We start from the raw sequence: 17382 nt of genomic DNA, 5'->3' as shown, positions 1-17382 counted from the left end.
CACTCCCTCTGGGACACGATTTCTAGCCGCATGCCTTGCCATACATAGCCCACCTCGAATAGAGACTGTTCTCTATCTTCTTTTCCAGGTTCATCTCCTACCACCCTTTTGCATACTCTGGTCATTTCCCCTACATGTGACAAGTTGAGATTTAAAACACGCTCTTTAGTGGGAAGGCCTGATGTGCACAACTGCACCCTTCCTGGCCTGAGCTAATTCTCATCCCCAAGCCTCTGTGAAGTCTTTCCAAAGAGTGTCCCAAGGCAAGGTTGACGATCCCTCTCTCTTCTGTGCTCCACTATGCTTTGCACGGAACTCTGTGACAGCCCTCACCACAATGTACAATAGTCACCGCCCCCAATGTCTATTTTCCACCAGAAGGAGAACCCTTTGAGAGTGGAGGGCTCTGTCATTAAGGTCACATACAAAGCAGGTTCTCAGTAAGTGTTTCTTGAATGAAGGAGCAGTTAAGATAAGACAAGTTTTGTTTACTTTTTTATTACACATCCCTCAAGAAATTAAAGGGCTTATTGAGTTCTCCTTCAGAACCCTTACTTTCCATTGGAGTCTCATCTATCTATGATACTAACAGGGGGCAGGGCAGATGTTGATGGAGTGGGGTGGCAGTTAGGAAGGGTAAATTACCAAACTTGGAAGGTAGAGGCTAAGGAGCTATGAGCAGCACTTCCCAGGGCAAGAAAATGGACTCACTTTCATGCCCATTGCTCCTTTCTTCTCATTGCTGGTTAAGGTACAGCTACACCAGGAAGCTGGGTCATGAAGGATCATCCAACTGGCAAAGCAGTCCCTGTTGCACTTAGAATCAGCAGGGTTCATCCAACCATGGCCTCAATATCCCCCCCGCTGCACTGTTTGGAGCCCGCCATTGGCTATCAGTGGGGGTGGGCTCCCCCCCCCACCCCTACTCTCAAAGAAGAAAGCCTCTTGCAGGTAAATGTGGAAAGTATGAACTTCATGACTAGAGAATTAGATTAGTTCAGCTGGTATTAAAACCATCAGAAGGGACAAATAGTTTCTTCAAAGGGGAAGACAAAAGGTAGCATTGCCAAGTGGAGAAATGTAGTAGGAAAAACAGTGACATGGGAGATGGAAACCTGGGTTCTCCACGCTTTGCACTCCAACAATAATTTGATGTGTGTGTTAGGAATAGTCACTTCCCCTCTCTGAACCTCTGGATTAGCTGATCTCCAAAGTCCCTTTCTGGCTCCACCCTTCTATGACTGTACCACATCACCCAATCACTCAGACATTCACTCAACATTCACTGAACACCTTGACCAGGACCTGTGCTACCTGCTATGAAGGAAAAGCTAGAAGTTTACACCAGGTGCCAACTGAGTGCCATGTCTCAATGGGAAATAATATTGGTTATATATATATATATATATATCTCAATTGATATATATATCTCTCAATAATAAAAACACACATACAAACATGAACTGTTTATATGTCTCATCCCCCAACTACGCAGCAAAGTTCTTTACAGAATGGATTATATTCTTTCCATTTCTGAATAATCCCACAGACTGACACCTAGAAACTACTCAGGCAACATGTGATCAATGATGTGAAGGTGACTGTAAAAATAGCTACTAACACTTATGCGGCACTTTCTGGGTACCAGGATCTGCTTTGCGTTCTTCACGTGTGACAACTTATTTCATTCTCACAACAAGTCTACAGGTACATATTGTTGTTGTTGTTACTGTTATTATTATTTTCATGTTACATATGAGGAAAATGAGGCGCAGAGAAGTCAAATTACTTGCTTAGGGTCACTCAGGAAGTAGCAGAGCTGAGAGTCAAACCCAGGTGATCTGGCTCCAGAGTCTGAGCTATTAACACTATTCATGTAATCTAAAAATATATAGCTACACTTAAAGACAAACAGTGAACGTTAACTCTTGGGGGAAAACAAAGAACAAACAGACTTGTTAACAGGGGAACTATGCAGCGATAAGCCAGAAACATCAAATGATGAGTCAGAGCCATTAGGATTAGTCAGGAAAGGAGGAGTCTTTTGCTGGAAGAACATCTCTTAAGAACTTGTAATTTATCCAGTAGATCAAACGAGTAGGGTGAGATAGGAAGGGATGGTGGAATGATGTGCTCAAAGAACCTAAGCAAAGAGAAGAAAGGCAAAGAACCTGAAGAAGGCAAATTCAAGATCGAACATACATACACTGATAGATCTACTTTGGTTAAGAACTAGGACCCTGGAATTGGCTGAACCTGGGTTCAAATCCCCGGTTCCCCACATTCTTATTAGCTGTGTGACCTTGCCTGGGCAATTTATTTAAGCTCTCTGAGCCTTAGTTTCCTCAGCAACAGGAATGCTGTGCAGGTTAAATGAATTAATGCAGGGGAAGGATGTAACATGGGCCCTAGCATACAGTCCATGCTCAATAAGTTTGCTACCATCACCATGATTATTGTGTCTCCATTTCTTCCTAAGTCAGTGAGCCTAAAGGTAGGCCAAGGATGGTGATAAACCCACATCGATCAATGCCATAGTTAAGGAGAGAAACACTTGCTCCTCTAATGAGTTATGTTTCATCTAATAGTCCTAGAGTCCCACCTGTTTTTTTTTTTTTTTTTAATTCCTCCAGCTGGTTCTTACATTTGAAAAGAAAAAAAACCCTCCGTGGAGACCTGCACGCTTTTAAAAATAATACAAAACAGAATGTCTGAGGTCAGGGTAAGCCAAGCCAAACAAATAAATCTTGCAGGATTGTGTTAACAAAACAAGGCTTAGTAGATCAGAGCAGGTAGAACTCTGCCGGATTCAGCCCTGCAGAGAAACACCAAGCCCTGGTGAATTTCAAACACAAGGAGGTCAAATAAGAAGATCAAATTATGGAGCACTTCAGAGTTCAGCATCAATGCTTGGGCTGTAACCAGGAGAGCATTCTGTGCAGGATGGTCTCCAGAACCCATGAGTCGTGTAAAGTCCTAGAAATCCAGACCCAAAGGACCTTATAGATCATCTGCACAACCTCTTTGGAGGGTAATTTGTCACTATCTATCAGAATTGTAAATGTCTTGAGAGGCAGACTCTGAAATGAACATTAGCCTGCGAGAGGTTCATTAGGGAGCGCTGGGAATCACCACCACTGGAAGGGAAGAAAAGGGAAGGAAGCAGGACTGGGTAGAGGGAGAAGTTGGGCTGCACTGCCGTCTCAGCAGAGGTCTCCGCCAACTCCGCAGGAGCTCTGAAGCTGGGATGGCCCTTCAGAGTTGTCTCAAATTGGGGTAAAGGAGCTAGGTCTTTATTCCCTGTGCCAGCTGAGGTCCCAAGAGATGTGCCCTTGAGCAAGGCAGATCTTTTCATCTGAGTGAGGCACTTCAGAATGAGGGCTGACAGCTGAGGGCTGTCTTCCGGTATCAATTCCAGCAGCTGGGGGAAAGTACTTCATTCCTCAAGGTGCATTATAGCATGCACTACCTGCAATACTTTTTATAACCAGTTTTTCTATTCTAGATAGGAATCCTATGGCTATACTAACTGATGCTTCAAATGAAATAGGTTTAGCATTGTTTATAACAGTAAAATTATGGAAAATAAATTGTGGTATATCCGTATGACAGCACCCTTGGCAATCATTAACAAGAGTGAGACAGCTCTGCACATACTTTCATGGAATAAACTCTAAGATATACTCGATAGAAGGGTGTGTGTGGATGGACTGTCCCGCTCACCGTCTATTGCCGTCAGCCCCACACCCATCCTGTCCTCTCCTGCACTACGGGGGCTGCAGGCCTAACTCTACACTTCCCAGGTTCTTTTGACACACAATTCCAGCTAATTTCTACCAATGGGAGGCATTCAGGCAAGAGTTGACGTTAGGAAGACGGTGGCAACTACTGCACTTCTTATGGTAGCAACAGAAGCTTCACAACAGCAACAGCAGTTAAAGCAGGTTGGTGGCAATTCCTGCAGCATCAGTGGGAGTGCAGGCTCACGTTCTCCACTGGCAATAGTGGCAGTTCCAGCAGTGGTAGTGACAACAGTGAGTGTAGGGGACTGCTGTGGCTCTGGGCAATATGATTTCCCCCTTTGACCCATTTGGAATCAATCTTCCTTATTCAATACTCCTCTGAAATACAATGCTTTATGTTTTTCTGATCAACTACCATCTATGAAAAGCAAAGGAAAATAAACATATATGTGTATTTGATTACTGCATTTAAAATTTCTCTGGAAAGCTGCCCAAGGAACAAGTGATAATGCTTAAATGAACTGGCTAATAAATAGTTAAATGATTAGTCAAAGAGAAACATTGGTGGGGACAGGGTTGGAGGTAGACTTTTCACCAGATGCCATTTTTTACCTTTTTAATTTTTGACTATTTGAATATATTACTTTTATGCAAAAAAATAAATAAAAGAAAAAAATAATAAAAGTTATAACTGATTAGGTACATACATTTCCTGTGAAATATTTCCCAAATTAACCATCCAGTTTCTGCCAGAGCATTTCCAACACAGGGACTCCTTACCTACCAAAGGGATGTGGTCTATTCATCATTACTCAGCACTGCTGAACAGTTTCTGTTTATACCAAGTTGAAATCCATCTTCTGGTATGATGTACCATTAGCCGGAACTCTAATCCCAGTGAAATAATATAGGCTGGTGGTTCAGCACACATGCAGATGAAACCTGGGTTCAAATTCCTCCCCCATCACTCATTTCAAGCAGGATGTTTAACCTTTCTGAGCCTTAGTTTCTTCATCTGCCAAATGGGGAGAGTCATAGTACCCATCTCAAAGGGTTGTGGAAAGGTTGGAATAAGATTATGCATACAAAGTGATTTAACCAGTACATTTGGTTATTGTTCTTGGTATCTGCAACACCAGCAGAAAAATGCAGTGGATAAGAGGAGGACTCTGAATTCAGACTGCTGGGGTTCAAAAACAAGCTCCTGCCAATTATAAATCAGGCAACCTTTGGAAAACCATTTACTCCCTCTGAGCCTCAGTTTCTGTAAGATGGAGGCAATGATAGTGCCCATACCAAGAGCAAAAAGCATTTATTCTTATCTTGTAAGTACTCAACATATGGTAGCTCTAACTCTTTGCAACCACTCATTCAGGTGGTGGATAACTGCAGAGAGTACAGTGGGTCCTACCAAAGGCCTCTCTTCTCTGGACTAAGCATCTCCAGTTCCTTACACTGATCTCCTTTGCTTCTCTCACTCCAGCCACTCCCTTAAGAAGGCATTCCAGGCTGCTACTATTCCCTCCTGGTGTGACGGTACAACTGGATCTCTCACTGGAGTCTGGGTAGAATATTGTGTGAGAGAGTTTGTGTGCTATGTGTGTGTGTATGTGTGTGTGCCATCACCTTCCTGGATTCTAAATGCTGTACTTTGATAGTGCAGCCTGAAGTGGCATCAGGTTTTGAGGGAGAAACAACTATAACTATAGTTACTGAGCTCTTAATGTATGTGCCAGAAACTATACCAAGCATATGACTTACACTGACTTACTCACTCCACACATTAACTCTAGGGGGTAGAAATTATTATCCTCATTTTTCAGATGAAGAAGCTGATGCTTAGAGATGTTATAAGTGAAAGGTCAACACAGCTAAAATATGGAGCTGAGATTCCATCCCCAGTATATCTTACGCTGGAGTCACAATCTTAATTTCCACATCATATTTCTTCTCACGAATATTAAGAATTCGTTCAACTCAAATTTTAGGTCTTTTTTTTTCTCATGAGATTTTAATATGCTAAGTCTCCCCAGTCCTTCTCCTCTTCAGCTGAGCTTTTGAATAGGACCTTATATTGTATCCTTATTCAGTTTGATCGTATCAAATTTAATCCAGCATACTCTCTCTACCATTAACTTCAAGTCATTGGCAAATGTAATTCGATAAATCACAGTTAAGAAGGAGCTGTAGAACAGAGCCAAGGGCAGAACTCTTTGGCAAAGCATTAGATGTATTTCTTTCAAGGTGAATTACTATCAAGTAGTCATTTCCTAATGGGGGTAACGTCCAACCTGTTACCAATCCACAAAACCGAATTAACTAACATCCAACCCCCACTTCTCTATCTCACCGACAATTATGTCTTGAAATATAACATGGTCTTTATAACAATATCTACAGTTAGGGTGCACACTAAGAAAGGTTGCCCCAGAAAGAACTGTGGATGGTAGGCTGAAGTAGGTATGAAAAATATATACATCATGGTCCTGAGTGTTTAACTTATTTTAAGGGAGAAATTCCACCTTTGCTCCCAGCAGACAATTAAGTTGAGTAAATATATAAAGGGCAGAAGACGAACAGGATTTCAACCAACAGCCTTCCCTGGGATCCATATGCATCTACCTAAACCCATCTCAACTCCAATATCACACAAGGACAGGACTCCAAAGGAGCCACTGGCATTCCTATGTAAATCTGTGGCTTGTCCAGCTTCAGAAGAGAAGGATCTTCACCTTCTCCAGCCTTTCTTTCCATCTGCTGGAGCAAGGCACTGCCATTCCTTATGCTTTGGTACCTCCATTAACACTGAGGAAAGACTATTATAATTTCAGCATTTTTTATTAGACAAGAATGAAGCCCAAGGCTCTACCTCACCAAGCCCTAGTCTGCTAGTCTCAGAACTGTGAGTCTACTTGATATTAATCCATTCATCAACCTCACTGCTGAGTCCCACAGAGGGGTGACTTGCACCTGTGGAGAAAGAGACCCTTTGCCTCAAGTATAAACAGAGGAGAGCTTGACATGCCAACCACCCTGGCCGGAACCTCTCAGGCCCTGCTAGGACACTGCTGTGAGGCCCTGCAGAGCCAGCAGGGCATTCTGGGTAATAGGATGCAACATGAGGCAGTTTCCCTGACTGGCCTCCCCAGGGTTTCTTGATTCCTGGCTCTGCAAAAGCTGAGGCAAACAGTTTTTGAACTGGGGGGAAGAGGGTGGAGAGAAGGGCCGGAGGCTTCCTCTAGGCTGACCACAACTAACTCATTTGCTCTGTCCAGCAAAACCCAGACAGTGCATTTATCTGGTTAATTTGGTCCTTAGTTGGGAGACAGAATTCCAAAATGTGAGGCCAGCTCAGACTAAACAGTGGCTTCCATCCTAAGACTTTTCCTAAGCGCTAGAGGATGCATGTGAGATTCCTAGGGGGTTGCTTATGTGACCCACCCATCGATCCAGATGGGAAAAGACAAACAATTCAGACTCTAAGATGAGTTAAGGGAGGCCAATCTTTCAGGGGAAAATGCCCAAATGACCTGCTAATTGGTCTCTTGGCTAATTTTGCCTTCTGGCTGCCATGGAGGGAGATGACTAGAGATCAAGATGACTGTAAATTAGCCAACTTTTTCCAGCATGACTGTAGCCCTCATAGACTGGCTGAGTGTCACCAGTGTCCTGGGTGAGTTATTCTTAGGGCAATTCTCTCTGATTCTCCTGCTTATAGATTTTACACCCGTAAGTTGGGCCAAAAGAATGGACTTGAGGATATGGGGAGGGGGAAGGGTAAGCTGTGACAAAGTGAGAGAGTGGCATGGACATATATACACTACCAAACATAAAATAGATAGCTAGTGGGAAGCAGCCGCATAGCACAGGGAGATCAGCTTGGTGCTTTGTGACCACCTAGAGGGGTGGGATAGGGAGGGTGGGAGGGAGGGAGATGCAAGAGGGAAGAGATATGGGGACATATGTATATGTATAACTGATTCACTTTGTTATAAAGCAGAAACTAACACACCATTGTAAAGCAATTATACTCCAATAAAGATGTTAAAAAAAAAAAAATGTCCCTGGGGGTTTCACAAATGGGATGAGACGGCTAGCAACTGAGCATTTACCAGATGGTGTATGGAAAACTCAGATTTTTGAGGGAAGATTAAGGAAGAGCAATTTATCTCCGTTGGAAACTGACAAGCAGCCTGGAATCTGTGGAATCCATCAGTTAGTCATTCTGCAAATATTTGCTTCCGCTCTAGTATACGCCAGGCCCTGTGTTATTTAACAGAGTGAGATCCAAACAGCTAACATCCCTACCCTCATGCAAATAATACCACATCTAAATATGTGGTTAAAAACTCAGATAAGGGCTAGGAAGGAAAAGTTGAGGTGCCATGAAAGGGAATAACCAGCTTACCTGATTTAGATTGGGGTGGAACGGCTCAAATAAAGAATCTTTGAGAAAGGAATTTTAAAGCTAACACTTTAAGACTCTAATTTGTTTTTTTAAGAAAGATCACTCTAGTTTTAGTACAAAAAATAAATTGGAAGTGGATGAAAAGACGAAGTTAGGAGGCTGTTGATTAGGAAGATTGGATGAGAGCCAATGATGGTTCAGCCAAGGACCTAGGCAATGGGAACGGAAAAAAGTGGGTGGACCAGAGGGACGTGGGACGTGGAGTCCACAGAACCTGGTGAATGGGTGTAGTGGTGGAGGGAGAGGGAGGTATCCAGGAGACCATGCAGGTTTCTGGCTAAGGTGCAAGGTAGATGGTAGCACTCTGCACTGAGAGAGAGAATTTGGGAGGATGAGTAGGCTGGGGCCAGCGAAAGACAATGTGTTCACACATCATTCCATACCCTGTACTTCCAGTCTCCTTACCTTTGCTCATGCTGATTCAGTCTCATGCACTCTTCCTGTTGCAATCGCCACTTGTTGAAATACTATCCATCCTTTAAGACCCATTTCAAATACCACCCCCTCCTTGAAGTCACTTCTGACTCCCTCAAATAGTTGTGGCCTCTGGTGCCCACAGCACTAAGTTTGGACCTCTCTTTTCCTGGATTCTACCTGTGTTAGGTTCTGTGAAGACTTATCTTGCCTCCCTTCCTAGACCACAAGCTCTTCGGGACAGAGCCTCTGCTTCTCTATCCTTGTTCCCCACATGTTAGCTAGCTAGCATAGCAGACATTTGACAAATATTTGTCAAGTGAACAAAAATAACCTGCTCTTTGCCACGGAAGGAAAACCAGTAGACATTGGACTGACTTGAAAGCCACAGGATCAAATCGAAATTCAAGCTGTAGGTGTTTTAATACTAAGCCAACTCAAATTTGATGCTCAGAAAAGCTTTCTGTTCTTCCAACAGACCAAACTCAAAGAGTGCCGTAAAAGTCACACCTCTCTATTTTTTTATCGTGCTTTTCTGAGTTCCTTTACAGCAGGAACCTTTTCTATCTTATTAATTGTTTGCCTTTGATGATGAGGATGATGATAAATGGGTAACATTTACTAAGTGTTGATATATGCCAGGTGCTGTTCTAAGTACTTTTCTTGGACTAACTCATTTGATCCTCTCGGCTACCCTGTGAAGTTGATGCTATGATTACCCCAATTATACGGATGAAGAAACTGAACTTCAGAGAGCTCAAGTATTGTTGAACCAACATCACACAGTTGGGATTGGAACCTAGAGTCCAGCTCCAGAGCCCATGCCCTGATGTGCCCTTCTAAGGCCAAGCACGGTGCTTGGTATTTAGTCCCCAGCAAGTGTTCACTGAATGAATGGAAGGAGCCCTGGATCTGGAGACCACAAGTTCTGGTCCTAATTCTGTCACTGACTTCCACTGTAGCCATGGTCAAGTCTGTGCTTCTTTCCCTATAAAATGAGGGGTATGGATGTTGATACCAGTGGTAATAACAAGAGCCAGTATTCGAGATTCTAATCTCTTTTGAAGCTTTACATAATTTAATCCCAAGGAAAATGAGACACAGAAAGACTCACTTGCCCAATATCTAGAAAACAAGGGAGCCAGGATTCAAACCCATTGTGCTCCTACATTGTGCTTCCTAGCCCAAGTGGTTCCAAGGAGACACCTCAGGGACCATGGTGGGGAAAGGAGGGAGGTGGAACAGGATGGAGCAGACAGACTTTTGGGCTCCCTATGCCCGTTTCCATCAAAGAAGCTCTACCTGTCTCAATTTGGTAGAATGGGCTCCTACTTGAGATTTCCTTTGAATAAAGGTTCTGCTGTTAAAACAAAAAGGTTGAAAACCATTGGACTAAATAATTCTGGAATTTAAGAAGTCTCCCAAGTATAAGTCAGGATTTTTCTGGTAATCTTGACTCATTATAGTTATATAAGATGGGGACAAAGGCTGCTCCTGGGAATGGCTCCAGCTATAGAAAAAGTCACGGCGATAGCGCTAAAGCCTCAGCTCCAACCTACCTGTTCCACTCGGATCTCAATCTCTCCATTCACCTTCTTTCCATGGAAATACTTGGCCCTGTGAAGGAGAGGAAGAAATCTGAGTAAGGATGCAGACTGCTTCACTCTTTTCTCCCTTCTCCCAAAGGTCTTACCCCCAGAGGTGCATGTCCAGACACATTCCCCGCCTTCCTGCTCTCTCCCACCTAGACAGGTGATTTTCTCATTCTTTATATGTATTGTGTGAGAGAGGGGAAAGAGTACAGGATGGGAGGATTGGACACTCAGGTTCCGGTTCTGCCAAGCTGCTTTACCTCCCCGTGTCTCCGTTTTATCCTCTGTAAAAGGGAGATAGTTATACGTGCACGATATATTTCTAAACATTATTTTAAGGATCAAAAGAAATAAAGAACCCTACGTAAATAAATAATGCAGAATTCTTTTATTGAGTTATACCCTATGTGATCCATAAAGGATGTATTAAATTGCTCTATCCAACTACTCATTTCTTTATTCGTCCATCTGTCCAATGAAGCAGACCTCATCTGTCCCTTGGTCCATCCATCCATCCAACCACCCTTCCATCCCCTTTCCTCTACACCCCTGCTTCTGTCTTCCCATTATCAATCAATGGCATCCCATCTACCCATCACTCAAGGCAAAAACCTAGACTTCATTCTTGTTACCTCTTTCTCTCTCCCTATCCCCATGGATTCTACATTCTAATTATTTCTCAAATCCATCCACTTGCCCATTTTTCTCTGTAAGCACCCTAATCTTGACCTTAGTCATCTCTTTTCTCATATAAATTCTCTTTTCATACTCTACTTTTCTTTCATAGCACTTATTATAATTGAAATTACTTGCAATTAGTAACTGGGTTTCATGCCTGTGTCCAACCAAACTATAACACAATTCCTCCAGGCCAGGAACAGTCTACCTTACTCATCATTCTATTCCCTACCAGAATGCTTGACACACAGTAGGAGCTCAATTAATATTTGCTGAAAGAATAAATGATTGAAGAGATAGATGGGGGAAAAAATTGTTGAATACTTACTCTGTGCCAAAAACTGTGCTATATTCTTGGTCTTTCTCATTTAACACAGCTACCACCATGAGGTGGGTATTATTATTTCCATTCTATAAATAAGGAAACTGAAACCCAGAGAGACGAAATACTTTGCCTAAGCAGCTTTAATCCTGGACTTCCATTGCCACATCAATGTTTTTTTCTCAGCCCTGAAAAATAGCAGCAAATGTTGGGGTGCTCCTGGGTTTAGATGTCCTCCCACAAAGCAAAAGTAATACAAGTTTCCATCTGCTCTTTTTGGTTGTTGGTATGATGAAACTAATAGTTCTCAGTGATTTGCTATAATCTGAGCACTGTGTTAAGCATTTCCATAGACTTTCTCTGGGGCACAGACAGCTCTTTGCTCCCAATCCCAATTCTCCTCTTTGCCTACAGTGAGAGTGTTTATAAACTGGCACCAAGAAATGTATATCCCAACTCTCCATTTAGCTAGGTATGACCATATGATTGAGTTCTAATCAGTAATGTTACATCCAAGAATCTTCTGCTTAGTTTCTTCTTCTATTCTTCTCCCTGGAACATTGATGTTGCCACCTCTTTTTTCAACCTTCCAGATTGAACCTTTTGCTACAAATTCTCTGACCAAGCTGCAGTCTCTCTGCTTCTGAAGTCTATCCACACTTAGCAGATGCCAGTGGAGTTCATCTCTTTCCAAGACTGCCTGAATCACTGATTGATGGCTCTAATATTAATGCCACTTTTTCTTATAATGTTGACTGGCTTAGATGTCAAGTAGGCAGAACTTTATGGGAACAGGAGTTGTTAGTGTGACTTGAAAGCAAGATTTGTTTTTTTCTCCCAGGATGGTCTTCAACAAAATGTGTGTGCAGCCAGCCTCATGCAAAGAGAACCTTTTCATGTAGTTTGTGAATTTTATGAATCCTTAAAGGTAGTGCTGGCAAACCCCAGACCCTGGGATAAGCCCCCCTCTAATATTTGTAGGGCCTGGGACAAAAGAACAAATGGAAGCCTATGTGTCATATGCCTGATATTTAAAATTGATAAAGCTAGCAAACATTTAAATAAAACATGCCTGTCTTCCTTCCTTGACCAACACAACTTCATAATGACCTGGAAGGGTCAGAATTTAAACTTCTCAGAATTCTTGGAGATCCACCCAGAACATGGTGGCATGGGGGTTGCCAGCTCTTGGTTTCCATCGTCCTTCCTAATTCTCCTCCCACCCTCCTCTCCTGCATCACTGGGGCTTCTTGTGCATGCTTGTGGATGACCCAGCCCACATGGCCAAGCTTCATCTCCTCACCCACACCCCCAATCAACAGTGCCTTGGCCATGTCTGGGGACGATGGATCAGGGAATTGGCCTACACAGTCCCTGGAATTGGGCCTGGGTCCCTATGGGCAGGGGTTTCCACAGGTCTGGGTACCCACTGCATGATCAAAGGGTGCAATTTGCAGGGTCCTCCTTTGCTGTCAGGAGTATAGCTAGTAAGGGCCAGAGTATGACTTAGGGCAGGGGTCCCTGTCGCTTGGGTTTACAAGAAGAACTGGATGATCCTGGGACTTCAGGATGGTAACTAATGAATGAAATCACTGGTATACTGGAAAAAGCATGGATCTGGAATCACAGAGGCTTGGGCAAAATCTTAGCTCTACAACTCACTGCATGTTCCAAGACAAGGAACTTAACCCCTCCAGGTCATAGTTTTGTCATTTGTTAAGTGCTGATAACATCTGCCAGCCAAGATGTGGTGAGAAATTCACTTGATCCTGTACGTGAAGGGCAGTAAGTAGAGTGTGTGGGCTCAGAGCCAGACCACCTGGATGCAATCCCAGTGCCTCCACTCACTCACTGTATAACCTTGGGTAACTCATTCAACCTCCGTGTGCCTCAGTTTCCACATCTGGGAAGCGGGGATAATCACAGTAACTATCCCACAGCGGTGTTGTGAGGATTAAACAAGACACGATGTACAAAGCACTTAGAATGGTTCCTGGCACAGAGTAAGCTCCAAAGTATACAGCCCAGGGCCTGAAACAGAATCAACAATGACAGCAAAGAAACCACCGAGTGTTTACGCTGTGGCTACGGGTGCCGTATGCGGGGACCCACAAACAAACATAATCTTACCCTCATGGGGGCTACAGAACAGAATTACAGTTCATCTCACTTTGATCTGCCCCGTTAGCGCAATAAGAGATTGGTGATGATGCTGATGATAAATAGGCGGCACTGGTACAGAAGGCCTGCAAGTCCTTCACATCCCTCCTCCTATTGTATTGGCCCCAGTGTCCACCCTGAGGAGCGGCAGGGCCAGGACTAGCCCCCACAGGTTCAAAGTCACACAGAGCCTCTAAGCAGCAATGGTGAGTTAGATCTTGTGCTTAAAGATTTTCAGGATTCAGCTAGACCCTCTGGGACCTTCATGATCTGGACCCTGTTAACCTATGGCCCATTTCTTTGGTTTTCTGCCCACCTACTGCACACACTCAACTTCCTGTGATTCCTATGCTCTTATGACTCTGAGCCTTTGTGTTTGCTGTTCTCTCCTTCTCTGCTTGGTTACCTCTTTCTCATGTTCAAGATCCCTGACTACTGTTTCCTTGAAAGCACCCCCCTAACGAGGCTAGGTTAGGTATCCTTCCTCTGGGTTCCCACGGGGCGCTGTACTTAACAACCATATAACATATATCACTGTGTGTTGGAATGACATGTCCCCTGCCCCCGTACACCTAGTCTGTGAGCTCCTGGAAACCTGAAACCGTGTCTTAATGCTCACTGAATCTCCCGAAAGCGGCACAACGTGCCAGGGCACAGGCACATGTTTAAGGAATGTTTGCTGACTGGGTAAATGAATAATGTTTCCAGGGATAGGCCATGGGGCATCCAGTGCTCCAGCTGCTCTACTGCCATCTACTGGTGCAATGTTGTAACACACTTACAAATCCATACCCATTACCATGTGGGGTCACCATTCAGTGTCCAACACACACAACCAGCAGCCCTCGACGGGATTCTAACTCTGATTCTAACTCAGAACTCAGAGCACTACACCAATACCACCCAAGCATCTCTGGCCTCCACGGACCTCACCTTCTCAGGAGAAACACTTGTTCTGCCCATCTCTGGAATGTTTACTACAGGGCCTGCCAGACGGACTCAGGCTGAAGCTGAGGGTCAGGCGGTCCATCCCCCTGCTTGGCCGAGAGTCAGAAGTCTGTCTCCTGACAGGCCACACAGACTGCTGCCTCCTTGCCTGGGGCTCATTCAGGCTTGAGCTGCTTCTGAACAGTTCTGTCTGGCAGAGGAAAGGGTAGGGATGGTCTGGAATTCTAGATGCCCTGGGGGCTGGGGTTGCTGCCTGTGTAATTGCCTGGCTGTTTGACCTCAGGCAAAATGGATGACCCCACTGTGCCTGAGGTCTCTGTCTTCCTAATGCAGACCTCTTCCTAATGCCCTAATATGTTTATCCTCATAATGAGATCCCTGAATCCACAGGCCAATCAGTCAAGTCCTTGGCCTTGGGAAGGGGTTGGGGGAAGCTCTTGATTCTACAAAGCTTCCATCTCTGTGGGTGGTCTCAGATTTTACTGCCACATCAGAGGCACCAGGAAGGAGAATATTATAAAACCAGTGCTGCCTGGGGTGGGAAATCGCTAGTTTGGGGAGGCGGGATGTGGTGAGTGAGCAAGATTTATGGGGAGCGATACCGCGTTCTTTCATGGCTGCAGCAGGGGCAGAAGGAAGAGGAGAATTAGCACAAACAGGATCCACCTGTGTCCAAGCAGCACCCTTCTAATAAGTCCCGTCTGGGATGTACAGTCAATGAGGCTAGGCCTTGGCGGTGCCCTTCCTGGGGAGGAGAGGGTCAGGCATGTTCTGTCTCAGAGTAGCTGGAGGAGAACAAAGGCAGGGATCTGGCCCTAGAAACAGATTTTCTTATTTCTGATGTAACATGCCCATTGCTCATTTGTGGCCTGGACAGAAGCTGGGGGAGATGAATGACAGACCACACAGGAGAACCCTGAAGGTGGACACACTCAGGGTTTTCTCAGTTAGCAAGATGAGGAGGGTCACATGACAGGCTGGATGGATGAAGGTGTGACAAAAGCAGGGCCTTTGAACACAGAGTTCCAACTCAGAGATCCAATTCTAGCTCCATTATCTACTCCTAAGAATAGCTAACCCTCCTGGTCCCCTCCCACTGCCAGAGGGGAGCCTCCAGTGATGGGGCAGCCTCATTGTACCTCTTTGCAACTTGGGGGGCTCCAGTGAGTTAGGACAGGGAGGGACCCTCTGAGAGTGACAAGGCCCCTTGCACCTGTAGAGGGATCTGTGAAGGTGAGGAAGTGAGACATACTAGGGCCCCGAGCCACATGATGTGATGAATGTCCCCTCGTAGGCTTCCGACAGCAATAGGGAAGGAGATTTGTGTGGGCAGGTCTGATCACAATTCACATCATTTATTCACTCCCTCATTTAACCACTACTTACTGAGCTTCGGAAGGACTGGGCACCCTACTAGGCATGAGGGGAAAGGCTGATACAGTCCCTGCTCTTGTGGAGCTAACATGCTCTTGGAAAAGTCAGGAAACTAACCAGGTGAAAAGGAAATGATGAATACAGTGAACAAGGTGGTACAGGGTAGGATGTGGGCAGCAGGGAGATCTGACCTGGGGTAGTGAGGGAAGGCTTCTTTGGAAGACATTTAACACACGTGTACTAACCATCTACTGTGTGCTCGAGCCTGCAGACTCTAAGGAAACAGGGATGAAGATAACATCCTCATCCCTGAGTTCTTGGCCTCAGGGGGTTTACTACCTAACAGGAGGGAGAGACCCATAAAGGACAATGACCACACAGGGCATTAGCCCAAAGAGCAGGTCAGCCCACAGAAAGGGACCCAGCCCAGTCTGAGAGCCAGGGGCTACTTCCCTGGTGAAGTGGCCCAGTTCATCCATCCATCCATCTATCCAATGTTTGGTACTTATCCTTTGCCAGGACAAAGGGCTGCAAAGATGAATCTGAGAAGGTCTGATGTGTGTGTATGTGTGTGAAAGGCACAGACAAGGACAAATGAGTTGGGCAGGCACTGGTGGCACTCAGGGAGCTGATGAAGTTTCCTGGGGCATGTCTCCCAATATGCAGGAAAAATGAGCGACAGGCATGGAACAGAAGACCTAGATTTGAATTTGAAGCTCTGGCACCTGCAAATTTTGAACAAGCCTCTGCTTCCTTATCTATAGGGTGGGGATGGGAAGATCCACCCATAGGGTCATGAGGATAAAATGAGGACGCAGATTTGAAGGCCTCTGGGAACCTGCCAAAAACGTGCCAGCAAGTGGGTTGCTCACTGGTGGGCTGCTGGGGTGGACTTCACCCTCCAGGTAAAGAGGTGGGCAGGCACTGCTAGCATTAGCAGAGGACAGACCCAGGTCCTCTCCAGCTCTGTTATTTATTTCCTAGTGCTGTCTCAGACAAACATCAACCTTCCCGAGCCCCAGTCTCGTTTGAAAAAGTAAGCACATCACTATGTATCACTATGTCTGCTATAAGGCCCCATGAATGATATCCCTGATACCTGGCAAGTGTTTACTGTTCATCTCTTTCCCTCCTGTCCTTCAACAAGTGGGCAGGTACCTGAGGAAGTGACATATCATTTAGGGGAAGGTGGCAGTATTTTCCTTTCTCTAAATGGAACTCCTGCTTCATGTCTAGCATGATGGAAACCTGCCTTGGCTGCCGTCTGGGAGCTCCTCTTCCTCCCCAGCACCAGCCTTTAGGGTAAACAAAATCGTCAGCCACCCACTCACTCTGACAGCAGAGATCATGCTAGAATGTTATCTCCCGGTTCCTAGCCCTCTTCTCTCCGAAGACACAACATTGTGTCACCCTCATTCCCACAGAATTCTGAAAATCCACAGCGTTCACTCCACCAAGATAGTTCACATTTAGAAGGCTAAGCTGTTCGCTCAGCAAACATTTAATGAGCATCTATTAAGAGCTCAACCTGGGGAAATGCCCATGAAAAAGGTTACACACTGAAAGGTAATTCATACCAAGGTGCAAGTGACTTATATCTGATCATCCGTAAAAGAAGTTTAGATGGTATAAGGAGGATGAGAAGAAGGGGACCATGAGAATATTAAGTGTTTGATTTAGAAA

The 17382-nt window shown here is 44.8% G+C and overlaps 1 protein-coding gene across 1 annotated transcript in view; it reads right to left on the bottom strand.

Annotated features, from left to right (window-relative positions):
* Nucleotides 1-17382, bottom strand: part of SYN3 (synapsin III) — a 451497-nt gene that overhangs the window by 382051 nt on the left and 52064 nt on the right. The window contains exon 3 of the mRNA XM_061204342.1: nt 10185-10242. Within this exon, the coding sequence (XP_061060325.1) occupies nt 10185-10242 (58 nt within the window). The remainder of the gene's footprint in view (nt 1-10184; nt 10243-17382) is intronic.

This window comes from Eubalaena glacialis, chromosome 11 (genome assembly GCF_028564815.1).
Source record: "Eubalaena glacialis isolate mEubGla1 chromosome 11, mEubGla1.1.hap2.+ XY, whole genome shotgun sequence".
Classification (NCBI taxonomy): Eukaryota; Metazoa; Chordata; class Mammalia; order Artiodactyla; family Balaenidae; genus Eubalaena; species Eubalaena glacialis.
This window is presented reverse-complemented; position numbering and strand designations above follow the sequence as displayed.